At 44.4% G+C, this 17,906-nt stretch overlaps 1 protein-coding gene across 1 annotated transcript in view; it reads right to left on the minus strand.

Moving 5' to 3' along the window:
• Nucleotides 1–367: 367 nt before the first annotated feature.
• Nucleotides 368–17,906, minus strand: part of LOC135921762 (uncharacterized) — a 57,358-nt gene continuing 39,819 nt past the window's right edge. The window contains exons 5-8 of the mRNA XM_070523499.1: nucleotides 16,241–16,403; nucleotides 12,798–12,989; nucleotides 3,983–4,120; nucleotides 368–658 (exon numbers count right to left, since the gene is read on the minus strand). Of these exons, the coding sequence (XP_070379600.1) occupies nucleotides 458–658; nucleotides 3,983–4,120; nucleotides 12,798–12,989; nucleotides 16,241–16,403 (694 nt within the window). The 3' untranslated portion in view covers nucleotides 368–457. The remainder of the gene's footprint in view (nucleotides 659–3,982; nucleotides 4,121–12,797; nucleotides 12,990–16,240; nucleotides 16,404–17,906) is intronic.

Raw genomic sequence — 17,906 nt, forward strand, 5'->3', positions numbered from 1 at the left:
CAGTTTCCGTACAACCAAGAAGCTTGCAGCAAATGCGATGAATCCATGTCTTTTAACAAATAGCTCACATGTAGTCATTGTAAAGTGTAAGGCAAATGGTTAGAGTAAATAGGAGGTCATTTTTTACAGTCGCGAAACGAAGCACCATGTTCCCGTAAAAATAAAAATGAATTATCCTTCCCTCACCTGTATATCGTTTCCAGCGGAATGACTGAATGTTCTATTATAAAGCAAGAACGCCTAATACGAACAACATTTGCGCTATGAAGGTTTTATTGTGGCGCGAAATATGCTTCTCCATATTGTGCTACATCATACATCAGTGACGGAAACGCAAATAAAAAAAAATATCGCAGTGCTAGTTACCCCAGCTTTTCCATCAAACATTTAATCACATTGTATCTACTTGAGCACATCTTATAACGTAATATACAGATGAGGTATGTGTAGGGCGTTATCAATTAATAATGGCAAGACAGTCTGCTTGCTGCTTGCCCTTGAAGTTTGCGAGAAATTTGACGAGCTTCTTGTAGCTCTGCGTTCTGCTGTATCCGCCTGGAATCTTCTTCGGGCACGCCGAGGTAGCATAATCGTAGTTAACGTCATACGCTGCAATGGTATAGGCATGCTTCGTGTCTTTGTACCTGGCTTCACAGATCTGTATGGGAGAAATTACAAATAGTGCGCTGTTAGTAGATTCCCTGTTTCTTTTGAAGTAAACGTTATGTGTAATGATAAGTTCAGTGCGACGAGAAGGCGATGAAGTCGCAAGGAGGTATGGGAACTCTGCGAGGGACTTCCGCACCTGAGGTAAGCGCAGTCACGCATGCACGGACACACACGTATATACGGACTTAGAAGGAAGAAATGGAGAGGGAAGAACCAGTACTTTCAACTTCGTATTCGGGTATATCGTCCTACGATAGACAAAATCGAGACGTTTAGAAAAAAGCAAGCAGAAGTTGCTTGCATAACCTTTCTACACTTAACCGTTCTACACATTCCGTTGAAACCTAGCTGCATCAATAAATTCCTATTTTTTACTTTACCTGCACATGCTTGTAATAAAAGAATTCACCGACGATTACGAACTTCCTCATGCTAAATTTGAGCGCCGCACTTTATGTGTTTTTATTTCGGGATATATTGGCTGGCGCAGACAATCTGTCTCCTGGGGAACGGCGCATACGGAGTAAAGTCGGCTGCGACTGCCTCGTTAATGGGGCGATCGCGAGAAGCAGCGCGTCGGTGACGCGTTGGCACGATTTAAAGCCGCCGCTGCAGACATTCCTCCCAGACGGCGCGCGCTACTTCGACGCCATCTCTTAGCCATCGTTGCCTCACTACGCTTTCAACGCGACAGCGTTAAGGGCCCACTGTGGCGGAAAATCTGGCATAGACGTAAGCGGCCGGCGCCTGCGTGCCCGCGAGTGAAAATTCCCGAATATATTAGGTATGTCGATATGCGACGCCTTGCTAAGGACGTTCGATATACGCGTGTTATATTGCCACGCCATTCTATGACTAAAGTTATTCGTACCTTGTCCTACATTCTTCACAAATTTATTCTACAGAATTCTGAGAATCACAGCCAACAAACAAATAAATGTCATGATACAAAACACCGACAGTGCATGTCTCTTACCTTAAATGTTCTCAGACTTAAATACTAAAAGTGCGAAACAGTAACAGAAACATGAAAATGTGTAGTTTTTTTTTTGCGCGGCGGTGCACAGCCTTCGGGATTGGCCCACGAAAGACGCCGCATTTCTACAAGCAAGCTCCGCTTTGTGAATAACGCTTGCCGCCAGTGTTACTCAGTAAGCATTACAATTAAATAATCTGCAGTTGCCGGGATGCGTGAGAAGCAGTAAGGGTTATTTAAATGCTATCGCGTTCCATTCTGAAAGGCGAAGAATAAATGTCTTCCACCTATTCTTCTCACGCGTTCGCCTCACTCTCCTCCTCCGCTTTCCTCCTTCTCCGTCCTTTATTAACCAATGCGCTCCGCATTCGCTCTTTCATCCTTCGCTATACTCGTTCGCCTCGTTACGCCGACGCTTGAGGCCGGAACGGGCGCCTTAGATCCGCACTCTAGACGTTCAAGGTAATGGACAAAGAAGGCTAGTTTCGCGTTTTTACATTTCAAATGTGCATGTAGACCTAAAACTGCCGTTGAATAGTTCCATCTATTTACTGACTACACACTCACCGCCGCAGCACGTGTCTCTTTCCTAAACCGCTGTGTCACGTAAAATCGTGGCCCAAAATCAAGCTTTCTTCGCGCTTCCCTCAACCTACGATCTTAGTCCGACTGTATGGGAGGATGCATAGTCACTCATGCAGCAAGGACGGCACGGAACGCGTTATAGGTGCCTACATTCAAGCTTCGTTTTGCGCCGCCTAACGACGTCCGAGAGTAATAGCACTAACAGTGACGTTTCTCTGTGCTCCTACTCTTAGGTACTATTTCGATATGAATTATATGACGACTAATGCGGCCCAGGAAGACAATAGATTTCTAGATGAACATAATTTGAACAGCTTTTGCATGCTTCTTTTAAAGAAAAGTGTTCGTAGAAAGAAAAGAAAGCTTACGCTAGAAGTAGGCACTTCCACAAATGCGTTGGCGAAATGTGAGCGAAACGACAAGTCTATAATGTTTTGGCAATGAATTCCTCGAGAAAAGTCACTATATGTCGCGCAAGGACAAACGAACATGGCATATCCATTCTTTGCAAAACTGCTTGCACCTGGAGTGATTTTTGTTGTACAGGGATATTCTCGGTATGACACAACTGTATAGATTTCCTTTGTAGATTCGTCTTATAGTCGGGTGGGGCAAGGTTTTTCTCGTTAAAGAAACGGTAATGTCGCTGATGCACTCCACTCCCTTCGTTAGCGTGCGATGTCTTTCCAGCGCGCGTGAACTCCTTGGAGCGGCATGCGGTCTCGTAGTTACGTACATTTACTTCTTCAAGAATGTGCCAACTGGCCATTGCGGAAATATTTATGAGATCTTTACCCTGACGAGCTGTGGACGTTGCGTAGCGAGGTACGAACGAGAACGCGCTAATGCTGTGAGCTGAAGAAGGGTAGCGATGATAAAATTAAGGAACTGACGTTGGCACTTGTCCGTTAGCGTGAAATGACGCTGGCGCTTGTCTTGTGTCGGTCTCCTGCTCGCGATTGTCTTAGCGCTGTTCTTTCCTAGTTAAAGCATGCACCGTCTAACCCTAATGAATGTTGTTGTGAAATTAAAGAAGTTCACGCAGGAGGGCGATTTCGGCTGCTTCGGGAAGTTTGCAGCATGTCTTTCTCCGACGAAACTGATTTGCGATAATAGTATGCAAATATTTATTCGTAGAAGATTGCGGCCATGCAATGCATTCGCAAACAGCAAGGTTCCGACGTACTTAGATGCTTGAGTGCTTATGGCACCGGATACCATGGTCCGTGCGTGTGGAAAGGCCAAAGTTTGAGGATACCATATTTTCTTGCGGTTCTTTTTTAAACATTATTTGAATTTTTTTTAGAAAATAACAGCACCAATACGTGGACGTACATTCACGCATGCGGAAATGCTTGTTCATATTTATACCGCTGTTGTGCACTACAGTTATCAATATTAAACCATCAGTTTTTGGCACTTGCAGCATGCAATTTACTCCCCATTTAACTTGACAAGATAGCTAGATAAGAGCTCATAACGTTGAAATTCATGACGGCATGCCTGCCTGAAATAGAAACTTCAAGGTGGCGTCACCACCTTCAACGTTAAATTCTTTTTGGCATATCAATGGTGCTGCCAACGCAGGAACGGCTTTTCGTTGTATTGCAGAATATTTCCATCCCATCGAATATTTCAGGTGCACGTGATTTGTGCTTCAGGGCGCCTTCAGCGTGCTCCGATTGACAGCTCGTATTTCAACCAAGTGAGCGCTTATATGACGCTGGCTGTACATTTTGTAATTTTGCTCACCTTCTTCACTTGGGTCATCGTACTGTCAAAGACGAGGGTCTGCTTGGTCCCAGGTTTCTTATCGTAAGTCTGCATATATAAACCTGTATCGTTTAACTCTAAGTTGCTGATATATTTCGTTTTTGTTTTGGTGCAGATCTGTCAGAAAACGAAAAGAAATGTCGTTGTTTTCGCCAAAAGCCGAAACACTCATTGCGGTACAAAATAATTACAGAACTCTACCAATAAAGGTTCGCAGTTTTATGGAATGTATAAATTGCTGTGAGCATGCGTGTACTAATAAAATTACCATGCATGTTTCTCAAGCGCGCAGAGGCAAATATGAGCGCATCTCGCTCGATGACCACGGACACTCGCTGTGAAAACACTGCAATGAGGCAGAGCCCAAGCAGCGGTGAGCGAATGCGTCAAGCTGCCTCGAGCCGGAACGCGTGCGCGAAGTTTGGGATTACGGGAGCTTCCACGCTAGGGGCGCCAGAACACAGCGCACACGACGCCACCATGCATTTCGGCTCGCCTTGTCCCAGCAACCGCCACAGTTTGCATCCAATATTGGGCGAGTGCCGCGAATTGTTCGAATTGATTCCCGCATAGTGAGTGAATAAACATCATTCGAGAGACCAAGCTTTGGTGCCTAGAGGTGGGAGGCATCCTTATTTCATGTAGCCGTGGCCATGTGCAGAAGGTTAGCCCATCATCATCAGCAGATACTGATTAGACGAGTGTATATAGTCTCTTTTGTCTGTGTCTTTCCACACGTAACATATTGATGGAGGTTTTCGATGCCCGTCTTCATGACGGAGCTCCGCAGCTGTCGGTACATCTAGTTTGTAACCATGGGTCCCCGCTAAGAGACGGCATCAGCAACGGCTGCGTCTCGTGAGACTGCTACAGCCCTGAGATTGCTCCACCAGCGCGTCCCTAGTGTGTTCGCTGTCCTGGGGGAACACAAAGTTGATGAATAGGTCAAGCTCTATGAATAAGTCAGTGCTAAAACAGGTGGGACCCAACGATTATGCTCGCCAATTTCATATTTTACTTCAGCGACGTAATTACTCCCAATTTTTATATACGCATAAATATTTGTCTTTCGTAGGATGATCAAGCCATTGTTAACACATTTAATTCATTAGCAAAGCTCGAATATTTGAACCTTATTTTTAAATATGGTTTTCCTATAGTGTGTTTATTCTAAAATTAACAGTAAACTAAATAAAAAACACTATGTTAGCTGTGCATACCGTGTTTGCACATTGAGTTATCGAGTCGGACGAACTCGACATTAGAGAAAGTGATGGTCTCGAAACGCAGATTTACCAAAAATGTGGTATATTTTATTATACTTTCATGATTGCAGTATTAGGCGTGATCACTACTGCTAGAAACATTGGTGCTGCAATCGGTGTGATAGATCAAATTAGATAGCTATAATGTAGGGTGCTTTGGAAGTAGAAAAGCAGGCTGAAAATGAAAGTTTCTTTAAAGCTAGGTGAGGGGGGGGCGATAGTGGGGCTGTCACTCACGGATCACATATGATAAATAACAAGATACCGAAAACCACTCAGAAAATAATTAATCGTTGCGATGGGCAATGGCACGTTCCCCATGTTCAAGCAAGTCTAGTTTCATAATGGTTGGGCTGTACTTGCCGGCGATAAGGTAGCCTCGCTGCCTACGGGATTTTCTGAGCTAACTCGTATGCTCGGTTGCCATAGTCGGAGGTTCGAAACCTTGTATAAGGTTTTTTTTTATGTGTCATTAGTGAGCGTGTAATTCACCTCCTCCAGTGCAACACATTTACAGGCTTGGAGGGACGCCTGACACGGGCAAAAGATGCCGAGAGCGAATGGGGCTACAGTAATCCAGGTACGACCAAATTAGCAAGGCCGACTAAGCTTCAACAAAGACACTCCCTCACCGGAACAGGAATTGGCCTCCCTGGTGCAGCATTTGGCCACTACCTGTCGAATGATTCCCACAATTAACCCACAGCCCTCAGTCCCCAGCAGTTGCAGAGCATCTGGCGGACGCGGCAGTCAGACCTGTAACGCAGCAGAGGGTGCTAAGAATATCTGGGTCCGGACAGGACGACAATGAAAACGGACCCTGTCAACTTTCATATGCCGAACTCTGTCGAGTAAGGCTAGCTTAGCCGGACTCTTTGGGGAACTATCAGACATTGTTTGGGATATCATCGGCCTTAGTGAGATTAGGAGAACTTGTAAGGCTTATACAGTGCTGAATAGCGGCCAATACGGGGTAAGATTCCTAATACATAAAGACACAGCAGGCAACATTGACCAATTCTACAGCATTAATGAGAGGGTAGGTGTAGCCGTAATGAAGCTTAATAAGATGTATATAATAAAGGTAGCACAAGCCTGCGCCCCAACATACACTCACGGTGATGATGAAGAAGATAATTTTTATAAAGTTGTTGAACTAGCGATGAGAAAATTGCAAACTCAGTATACTGTAGTAATGGGCGACTTCAATGCAAAAGTGGGGAAAAAGCAGCATGGTCAACAAGCACTTGACAACTAGGGTGTTGATTCTAGTAACGCACGTGGAGAGGTGCTGGTAGAATTCGCAGAAAGCAATAAGTTTCGAACAGTGAACCCCTTTTTCAGGAAGCGTAGCAACAGAAAATGGACGTGGAAAAGCTCTAAAGGTGGAACTAGAAATGAAATTGATTTCATACTTTCTGCTGATCCCAGCCTAGCGCAGTATGTAGAAATGAGTGAGTGAGTAGAAAGTTTATTGAATATAAATAAAATGAGGCACGATGGTTAGCCCTTATTCCAGGGCCCCACTGGCACGAGCGGCTCGCTGGGCTTGGTCTAGGAGAGCCAACTGGCTCTCCCGACCCTCGTCCGCAAGCCATGCCTCCCACTGCCTATTCTTCATGTGTGGATGTTGGTGTAATATGGGGCTGTCTATGTGTGTAGGCCTCCTGGGGCACTCCCACGTGATGTGTTTTAGTGTGGGTGTGGCTGTGCACCACGGGCACTCGTCAGTGAACCTCCTGGGGTGTATTCTGTGTGGGTGGTGCAGGTTGGGGTATGTATTAGCCTGAATACGACACCAGTCCCTCGCCTGTTGGCTGTTTAAATCAGAGTGAGGATGTCCAAAACGTCGCCGCTCCTGCCTTTGCTGTAGGATCCTTATCACGAGAATTCGGTGGAAGGTCGTCGCTAGGCCATGCCGTTGCTCGGACGTATAATCCTCGAGCAATACGGTCTGCCCTCGCGTTTTCTTCCAGTCATTCGTGCGCCGGACACCATATGATGGTGTGTAGAAGTGATGGGTAGGGCAAAGTGCAGTGATCATAAGATAGTGAGGGCTATGATTCACCTCAATTTGAAGAGAGAAAGATAAAAATTGATCAAGAGAAAGAGGTCCACCTAAAGGGAGCAAGCGTAAATGCAGACAAATTCAACCTGTTGTTTGCAAACAAATATGCACCCTTAGAACAGGGAGATGAAGATGACAGAAGTAATGAATGAAACCGTAAGTAGGCTGACATCAGAGGCGGTAATTGAAGTGGGAAACAAGGCACCAAGACAACCAGTAGGCAAACTCTCCTAAGTAACTAAGTACTTAATAAAGAAACAATTAAGAATGAAAGTGTCTAACTCTAGATACAAGATAGATCTCGCGGAACTGTCAAAACTGATCAACGAGATGAAAATAAGTGATATTCGAAACAACAACGTGAGAAAGGCGACCGTAAGAAATGCACGCAGCCTGAAATCAGTGAGAAAGAAACTTAGCATAAGACAAACCGAGATGTATGCACTGAAAGATGAGCAGGGTAATATCATCAGCAATCTCGAAGATATTGTAAAAGCAGCGGAAGAATTCTGTACTGACCTGTAGAGTACCTAGAGGAATCAGGATACGTCAATTAGAAACAGTAATAAACATGATGCAGAAACTTCTCCTATAACTTGCGATGAAGTCAGAAGGGCCTTGCAAGACATGAAGCGAGGAAGAGCGGAAGGAGAAGGTGGAATAACAGACGATATATTCATAGAGGAGGCATAATGCTTGGAAAACTGGCGGCTCTTTATACAAAGTGTTTATCGGCTGCAATGGTCCCAGAAAAGTGGAAGAATGAAACATTATACTAATCCACAAAAAGAAAGACATTAAGGAATTGAAGAATTATAGGCCTATTACCTTACTCCCAGTTTTATATAAAATATTTACCAAAATAATCTCTAATAGAAAAAGGGCAACACTGGACTTTGGTCAATCAAGGGAACGGGCGGGTTCCAGGAAGGGGTACTCTACAATAAATCACATCCATGTGATCATATCCACATCGAGAAATCCGCAGAGTGCATTAAGCCTCTCTATATTGACACGTGTACTTATCAACAGGTGACACGTTTCACCGCCTAACAAATGTTATCGCGCAGCGCAGGACGCGCTTGCATGTGTCGGAAGTTTCTGGAATGTTATCGATGGTTCCATCCACTGTCTGTGACAGAACCTTGTGTAATCTGATTGCATGTGTGCGCGACGCATATAATGTAGAACTTTGTGGAAGGCGCGTGGGTCCAAGCGATTAGTCTGGAACGTTCGATTGATGTATAAAAGCCGACGTGCTTGACCCATTTATCAGTTTTCGACGATCACTGGCTGTGTTCACCGCTGTCGCCGTTCTTTGAGTCTAGCCTGTTCTTGGGGGCCCACCCGCCGTGGTTGCTCAGTGGCTATGGTGTTGGGCTGCTGAGCACGAGGTCGCGGGATCGAATCCCGGCCACGGCGGCCGCATTTCGATGGGGGCGAAATGCGAAAATACCCGTGTGCTTAGATTTAGGTGCACGTTAAAGAACCCCAGGTGGTCAAAATTGCCGGAGTCCTCGACTACGGCGTGCCTCTCATAATCAGAAAGTGGTTTTGGCACGTAAAACCCCAAATATTATTATCATTCTTGGGGGCCCAAGTTCGCGCAATAAAACGCTAGTTTCGCCTTCACCGTCACTACCACGTGACAATATGGCTTTCATAGATTACGAAAAGGCATTTGATTCAGTAGAGATACCAGAAGTCACAGAAGCATTGCGTAATTGAGGAGTACAGACCACTTACGTAAATACTTGCGAAACTATGTACGGAAGTTTCATTTATACATTAATGCTACACAAGAAAACAGGAAGTTATCTATAAAGGAGTGAGACAGGGAGACGCAATCTCCCCAATGCTGTTCACTGCGTGCTTGGAAGAAGTATTCAAGCTATTGTACTGGGAAGGCTTAGTAGTTAGGATCGACGGCTAATATCTGAGTAACATTTGGTTTGCCGATGACATTGTTCTATTCAACAACAATGCAGACAAATTACAACACATGATTGATGACCATAACAGATAGAGTGTGAGAGTGGGGTTGAAGATTAATATGGAGAAGAAAAAGATAATGATGAAGAGCCGGGCAAGAAAAGAACAGTTCTAGGTCGCCAGTCAGCTGCTAGCGTCTGAGAAGGAGTACGTTTACAGGTCAATTATTCACAGGGAACTCATATCATAAGAAGGAAATTTATAGAAGAATAAAAATGCGTTGGATCGCATATGGCAGAGATTGTGAGCTCCTGACTGGAATGTTACCATTATCAATTATCATTGAAAAGGAAGCTGTACAATCAGTGCATTTTACCAGTACAGACATATGGGGCACGGACTTGGAGACTGAAAAAGAAGCTTGAGAACAAGTTCAGGACCGCGCAAAGAGCGATGGAACGGAGATTGCTAGGCATAACGTTAAGAGACAGAAAGAGAGTGGTTTGAGATGAGAGAGCATACGGGTATTGCCGATATTATAATTCACATTAACAGAAAAAAATGGAGCTGGGCAGGTGATGGAATGCGCCGGTTAGATAACCGTTGGACCATTAGGTTTGCAGAATGGGTACCAAGAGAAGGGAAACGCAATCGAGGATGACAAAACACTAGGTGGAGCGATGAAATGAGGAAATTCGCGGGCGCTAGTTGGAATCGGTTGGCGCAGGACAGGGGTAATTGGAGATCGCAGGGAGAGGCCTTCGTCCTGCAGTGGACATAAAACGATGATGATGATGATGATGATGACGGTGATGATGATGATCATTATGGTGACTACGACGACGACAACGATGACGACGAGGATGTATTTTGGAACTGATCCAAAACGTTCGCATAATTATGTTTCTTTTGTCACGTCAAATGCACATATTCTGCTAACAGAAATCCACGGAACAGCACAAGTATGCGCGTTATTAAACGTATGCCGATTTCACTACAAAACTGCTCAAGGACCAGCAACATCACTTTGTCCGGCCTGCTTTTATATCATCGCCTTCCTCATTTTCGCGCACGAAGTCGGATACCAATCCTGATTTCAGGAGCATTCGCAATTTACCGCGATAACTTAATAAATAATTTCTTAGTTATAGTGAAGAATTTCGTTGTCAGTAACCTCGGACTCGCTTTGTATCTTTTCAAATGGTATGATGAGGCGCATGTTATTTCAGCGGAAAGTCATAATGTCCAGATCATTAGCTTTTAAAAGAGTCCCACTTTTACATTTCATTTGCTCACTTTGTTGGACGTTGAAATGCTGACATTCAGCAGTTTTAAATTCATGCTTGTTTAGCGGAAATTACACGATTAGTGTCCATATTCACATCTGAGTCGCAGATGGCAGTACTGTCACTAACGTATGGTTTGGAGTCGCAATATACTGCAGATACAATCGACAGCGGGTCTACGCTAATCTAGTCTATTAAATTTGGTCAAACCGTAATGATAGTAAGTCTCGTAATGGTCTCCCGCGAAAGTTTGCAATGATAATAACGGCAACGTCTATTACTAATTAAGAAATTTTCGAACACATATGTGGAATGCGATGCTTATCTCAGAAACTTTGCTTCTGAAAAAGGACTTCAGTAGGACTGGGTACCAATTTGGCAATTCGAATTGGTGACAAACAAACATTAGAAGGCCCTTCAGCCTACAGTTGAATTTTTCGTGCGTAAGTTGTGGTTGAGATCGGGATGGAGTTATCGCGCACTGTATTTAATGGCGTCACTCCTCGCGGTAGGTTGGCATCTATCGCAATCGGCCGGATATATAACGTACTTAACGTAACACTATTTTTAAAATGCTGCCTCGCAAAAACGACTTACCTTTCATTTCAGGCAATTTGACACTAATTCTCTGCATGTTTGTTGTACGGTGAGTTTAATAAAAGGGAGTTTTAAAAGTACGACGCAATGATGTTAGTAGCGTTATTTCTTTTATATAAGGTTCAGGGGAAAGCACTCTCGTCGTCTTGCGGGTAAAACGTGCCGCTGCACTGTGCACTAGGCTATAAGTAAGCCGCAGACTTACGTGCTGAATCTTGCTCACGCATCGAATAATAAATATTGCTTTCGGCAGCTCGCAAATTAATTTTTCTCTTGATATCGCCCAGACAGACAACACGCCGTGATATCCAAGTGGCCCTTCGCTGTATTACTAAGCTCGAGGTCGTGGGTGCGATTCTGACAGCGGCTGCCACACTTCGAGCAAGGGGAAATACAAAACTCTCGTGTACGGCGCCTTTCCTGCATGTTAAATAACCTGCGGGTGGTCCGAAATAATCGTGAGTATCTCACGAGCATATTGTGGATTTTGCATGTAAAACTATAGAACCTATTTTTAATATTTTATTGAAGACTAAGCTTCGCATATTAGCGCAACGACGAAATAAGGAGTTAAGTGATATAAAGGAAGTAAAACACGGGCACTAATCCTCAAGTGTCTATGTTAGCAATACACGTGCACGGGCCCCCGTTAGGATTTATTCTCTCAAGCTGTTAACCTTTCACAGCATGCACACATGCAATAAAGTTTGCAATTATTCTACACTTTGCAAAGCGCTGGCAAACTTGCATTAAACTTTATTTTGTGACCTCCTGGTTTTAGCAAAGTGCTCTTTAATCAGTTCAAAACATTTAAATGAAGAACTGGTGGGTTGGGTGCTACGATTCTTTGATATACACCTTGAAGCTTCTGACAGCCTCAGAATTCTTTCCAAATAATATGCGCTCTGAACACATGAAAAGCAACCTAATTCCTGAATTGCAAAACGTGAAGTGAACATTAGGCAAGAAGCTGACGATCAAACATTTACATTTACGCATTTAGGCAATTCTATTTGCTGCGCATGTGATGAGAGTCACTTCGAGTAACGATACGGAAATTATTATGTTACTAGTGCTTATTATCATACAATGGTGTGAAGGAGAAATTTGCTGTGTGTCACGCAAGTTCTCTTTGTTTATGCACATTGCATTTAGGGAGGCGATTTCTAGACACAACGAATATCGCGTTTGGCCCCAGTTGCTTGTTATCATGCACTGCAGACACTAGTTCTGCAAACCTGATACCTGCAAAAAGACACACGTTTTTTGTCGAGTGCATTCTCGCAAAATGTACTTGAAGATTGTTCTACAAATTTTCATTTTTACGTGGGTCACGTTGTCCTCTCAACGGCTTCACGTGCTAAGCAACTTTGCTCTTTCTGAGATTCTCGCTTGCATTTGCAGGCCGGTTTTTCTTATGACTGTACTCAGTTTCCTTTGTTTTCTTACGCCGTTTGCCCTTTATGCTGTTTAATGGCTCAGATGGTATCTGTTACTGATTACCCCGCATTTCAGCTCGTCGTAACGCAAGTGACCCAGCACCTGATCAATTGCATCTTTCGGTATTTGAAGACCTAGTTCAAATTTACCAGTCTCCTAAGTTTTGGTGTACGGTACATCGCCTAGTCCTGCATCATGGCGCTCACCCGTTGAGGAATCGTGTATTCGCGGAAGCTGTCGCATTGCTCAAACACAGCGTAGGCGCCGATTTTTGCTTCGTCTATGTCGTCCACCTTGGGCGTGTACCAGCGGCCTTTCAAGGTGACCGAAACGGCGTAGACGGGTGGAGGTTTGATTCCTTTTTGGCTGATGCAGGTCACCATACCGGTGGCCGCCTCCTGCAGAAACAGTGCAAGCGCACGATACTTTTCACATCCATAAGTAGTTTTCCTTAGAATAATCAACTATTAGAGCTAAGAATTGCTACTATTGTTACTCACCCGCCATCATTAACCAATGCCACAAGTATGCACGACCATGAAAAGAATAGCGCGTGAGTTTCACGGAGCTCAATTACAGGCAGCTCATTGAGGCCGATAAACGTGTATATTAGAAGCTTTAGGGTATTGTGGGGCATTGTACTCCTTTGAAAAACATTCCACGTGTGCCTTCATCTATAAGACAAAGTTTGACTGCTTCTATTCGAGGCTTTCTCGAATCAATCAACACACCAATCAACACACTTGTAGATCAAGGCACATTGTCGCAAAAAGCGAAAACGTCTCCTTACAGCAAACTAATGATGGCGACAGATATTCTCCGCTCCGGTGAGCTCTTGTTCCTCATGATACAATACCGGAAGCACATTAGATTGTCTGACAATTGTTTTCTACATGACCACTCGACTTCAGTTCAGTCACGCACATGCTTCGGCTGTTCACAAATTTCGTGCAAAAGTCAAAATTATTACGGTTGATCGAACAAGATAAACGCGCGTCGCGGTAACAAGTGGACATGGCGTCATGCAATGGAGCACAGCCCTACGGCATCGAGCTTGAGAAATGTAAGGCATTCAGGTGGGGTCTCAATGCAATAAATGTATTTACCAACTCAGCTGAACAAGTATTGCGTTACACTGGAGTTAATGATGCTCACGTGGTGGGGACGATGAATAAGCAGCAAATATGTGAACGACGAAACTAGCGCTTTATTGGGGTGAACATGTGCCCTGAGAAACAAGCTGCACTCAAAGAACGATGATGGTGGCGCGCACCGTCGGGGATCGTGGAAAATCTGATCAGAGGGTCAAGCGCGTCGGCTTTTATTTATGAGCCATACATCAGCCAGAGCACTTCAGCCAGGGTATTTCCTAGTGCCCGCATTTATTCCAGAAAGTAAAACACAATGCGCCTCACGCGTACATGCAATCAGCTTAAACAATGTTCGATGACAACAGACAACGGATACACCCATCGATAACGTTCGAGAAATCACCGATACATACAGGTGCATCCTGCGCTGAGCGATAGCATTTGTTAGACGGTGAAACGCGGTCACCGATAAAGATGAACAAATAGACGTATCAGTACCCTCCACTTAGAAAGCGAAATCCCGATGCTACGAACAGGAAAGCGAAAAACAAAAGTACAGTTAGTAATAAAATGCAACGAAGCAAGGAAGAAACAAAGTCCCGAAGTTCGAAGCGCTAGTAGAACGGCTTAAGGCGCACAACAAGGAATATTCCACGCCGCCTACGGCACCACTGTGATTACGAAATACCGTCTGGCACATCATCATAGTCCAGTGCGCCAATGCGTCAAATAATCTCGTAAGCTTGTGAAAAAGCCTCGCAATAGCTCCTCACTTAGTCGTCGTCAGTGTATCCATGTCTAAGCCCGCACGCAGTTGCCGGGCTGGTATTCCCCGTAGCGTCGTCGAATATTGTAGTGTGGGCTCTCGGTCCTCTGCTGGTTCTTGATGGACAGGTGGGCGAGCTGTCGGGCTTCTACGGCGCATTGGATGTAGGCGGCGACTTCCACACTTTGTTCGTCGGTGATGTGTGGCAGCATAGCGTCGAGAGTCCCCGTCGGGTTGCTTCCTCAACTAGTTTGAACGGCGTGATCTGTGTTATTTCTTGCACTGCCATGTTACATGCGAAAGTGACAAACGGGAGAACAGCCACCCACATCTTGTGCTCTACGTCGACGTACATCGCTAACATGTCAGCGGGCGTCTTGTTCAGTCATTCCGTTACTTCAATCGTCTGAGGGTTGTAGGCAGTGCTCCTCCGGTGGTCTGGCTATGCTGCAGGATTGCTGGAGTAAGCAAACCTGTGAGAGCTGTTTCTCCGTCAGTAATGAGAAACCGCTAAATCAAACCTACTCAATTCAGTTTGTCTCAACACCATAGGAGGCAATACAACAGTCACAACAGTGATGCTGTAGGGTGAAAGCAAAAATCCATCAATGCTTGTCGAAGTTTTTCACACCATTTAACACATAGCAAATAGGAACATGAAAACATCTGTATTTGTGCAGTGGCAAACATGTCTTTGAATATATATCGATTGTATTCTACACGCTCATAAAAAAGGATGTTTGTACAAAAAGAACGGCATCATTCGTTTGTTTGTCGAAAACCTCTTTAGTGTAAGTGGCAGTAAATAGTTCATTTAGGGCCATAGTTTGTACTTTGTAAATTATTTTCCAAGCGTCAGTGGCTCGCGTGCTATACGAGCTCGCGTATGGCGTTGAATGCGCTAAGTTTATTAGGAAAGAATTAGGATTTTTTCGAGAAGTAGGATATCGGTTAAGTAAAATTGAACCGTAAATGTTCGGCATCGGTTGTAAACTTAGGGCTTCGAAATTGGGTTTAGGGTGCGCATCGCCTGAAGCACGTGCAATTACACGGGCAGCTTTCGTTTGAGTCTGGATATATATATATATATATATATATATATATATATATATATATATATATATATATATATATATATATATGGAAGTGAGCGCACTCGTTAATAGCACGCATGCTATTGGCAGTAGGCTAGAGTAAGTAGGGCAATTTTTTTTTTACTCCATATATCACTCAATAAGTAGGTTTAATCGCCCAACTTTTTAATTATTGACATGGGACACCGAGTATGATACGCTGATTTGTAGTGCACTAGCTTCAGAAACCAGCTATCGAGTTGTTTCGTGTACGATACGTCTCACGTAGTCGCTTTTTCCGGGTTAGAAAGAAAGCCCGCGAAATATAAAAAAAAAGTGACGTGAGGTAGCTCTCGAAAATGGTGATATTCGTTCCAACTGTAGCCCTCCTCGCGAACTCCATGGCTAGAATTTCTAAATTAAAGCATACGTAATGAGATAGCTAGTTTAAACGTTCATTGGTAAATTTTTGTTATTAGTCGACTGTGCATTTCAATTTCTTGTGCAACTAGATTCCGCCGCTTCGAGTAGACCACCACATGAACACCCTGTACATCAGCGTACGCGGGAAATAGATTGCTATTTGAAGCTTATGCAGATTGCAAAATAGAAGTGTATTGCGATCTTCTGTTCTTTATGTTGCATATTTCTAAGTTTAAAATTCATTAGAGTACTACGCACGTGGTCACGCATGGAAAATCAGTGAACTTCGTACTCACATAAGTGTGCCCATAGACCAACTTAGCCATGACACTTGGTGGAAATTTGTAGATACTTGGCGGCACTATTATGCATATGAAATTGGGCACTTCAGTTGCGATCTCGTCTTCTTTAAAAGATATGTGCCCCAGGAGCACCACAACATGAGGTGTGTGGATTGTTCTGGAAGAGAAAAAGCGTTTTCAACTTGTTAGTAATGTTCCATAGCAAAGGGATACTTATTATCAACCGCTGTGAACTCAAACCATTGTGCGTGCCCCCTTCTCAAGTACTTTATCTGCCAACGCCCCTGTACATATGTAAGGTATAGCCATTTTCTTTTGCAGTGCTGCGCACCAAATAAAACGTGGCACGAGTCCTCCATCCGCCTAGTTTTTTACGTGCCTGATCCCGGTATTTAGAACTACATCTTAAATTGAAGGCCATGATGGACTTGATCTAAATGACGCCTCACGTAAACACGCCCAGGACGCTCATTACGTTTTCTTCGGCGTGCTAGTGACATGCCTTATTCATAGCACGTCAAGCATGGGCTTGAAATTAACACGTACTTCTAAATGCTGGGATAACTTTTGACACGCGGTGCTTCCCAAATTCAAAGCGTGGCACGTTTTTGTCGCTTCGGTATTTCAACGACGCCTACCTAGCTCTTGCTGAGACCCCAAGTTTATTTTCCGAGGCGTCTAAGCTGTTTTAATTACAGATGCATGGTTTGCAGCACCCATTTCAACACCTTCACACATGCATGCCGGTTGCACCGTGGAGGGATGCCGTTATCTATTCGCAACTTGTATAGCGTAGTCTGAGTTGCGGGCTCTGTCACCGCTATCTGGGGCACGGAAATGCCGTTCTCCCAATACTTGTAGTGCTACTTAGCGCAGTAGGCTGCAAGCACATTGTTGGTCCTGTATATGCACTGCCAGTCGGAGAGGGCTTTTACTCGCATGTTATCGTTATTATTATTATTAATTTGATGGGGGTACTGTCTGATCACAGGTGGAGCAGGACTACGAGAGGACCGGCTTTTATCGGCGCGTTCAGGCGCAACAGTACGGCCTACCTCCTTTACGAGGCACGTGACGCTCGTCAGCGCCCCGTTGAGCGCGCTTGGCCAGTTTATCTGCCGGCGACAATGGCAATAATGATCGGGAAAGTCATGCAGTGCTTCCTCATGCGCATGATCTGGCGCATGCTCCAATAGATGTGGCGAACTAGTGCGGGGCTAAGTCTGCTTTTTTTTTTCGCAAACAAAGAAAGCGGACAGTGTTTCTAAGCGGTGCATTCACGCGCACAGGCATCAAGATATCTTGCGCACAGGAATGGCAAGATTAAACGTCTGTGAAGGTTTGGGGCGCATCGTAACAATCCTATCTGCAAAATTCTGCTGCCATGTTAAACCTGCTACATGAGTCAAAGGCGTCTATGCATCGATAGAACATTCCAAGCACATTCTTCCCTATTAAAGTACGCCTGTCACGCGAATTTCTTAACGCAATACTAAGCCTGTAGTTGAAGAGCGGGGTATGGAGGAACAAAGATGAAAATGCCTGCCTCATATCGAAACCATACACGTGGCAACATATAAACTAAGAAGTTCCTTACAAATAAATTTTGGGGTAGCATGTGTTGGTTTATTCTTGCAAATCGGTCACCGGAGGGCTTTTA

This window comes from Dermacentor albipictus, chromosome 8, assembly GCF_038994185.2.
Source record: "Dermacentor albipictus isolate Rhodes 1998 colony chromosome 8, USDA_Dalb.pri_finalv2, whole genome shotgun sequence".
In the NCBI taxonomy this organism is placed as follows: domain Eukaryota; kingdom Metazoa; phylum Arthropoda; class Arachnida; order Ixodida; family Ixodidae; genus Dermacentor; species Dermacentor albipictus.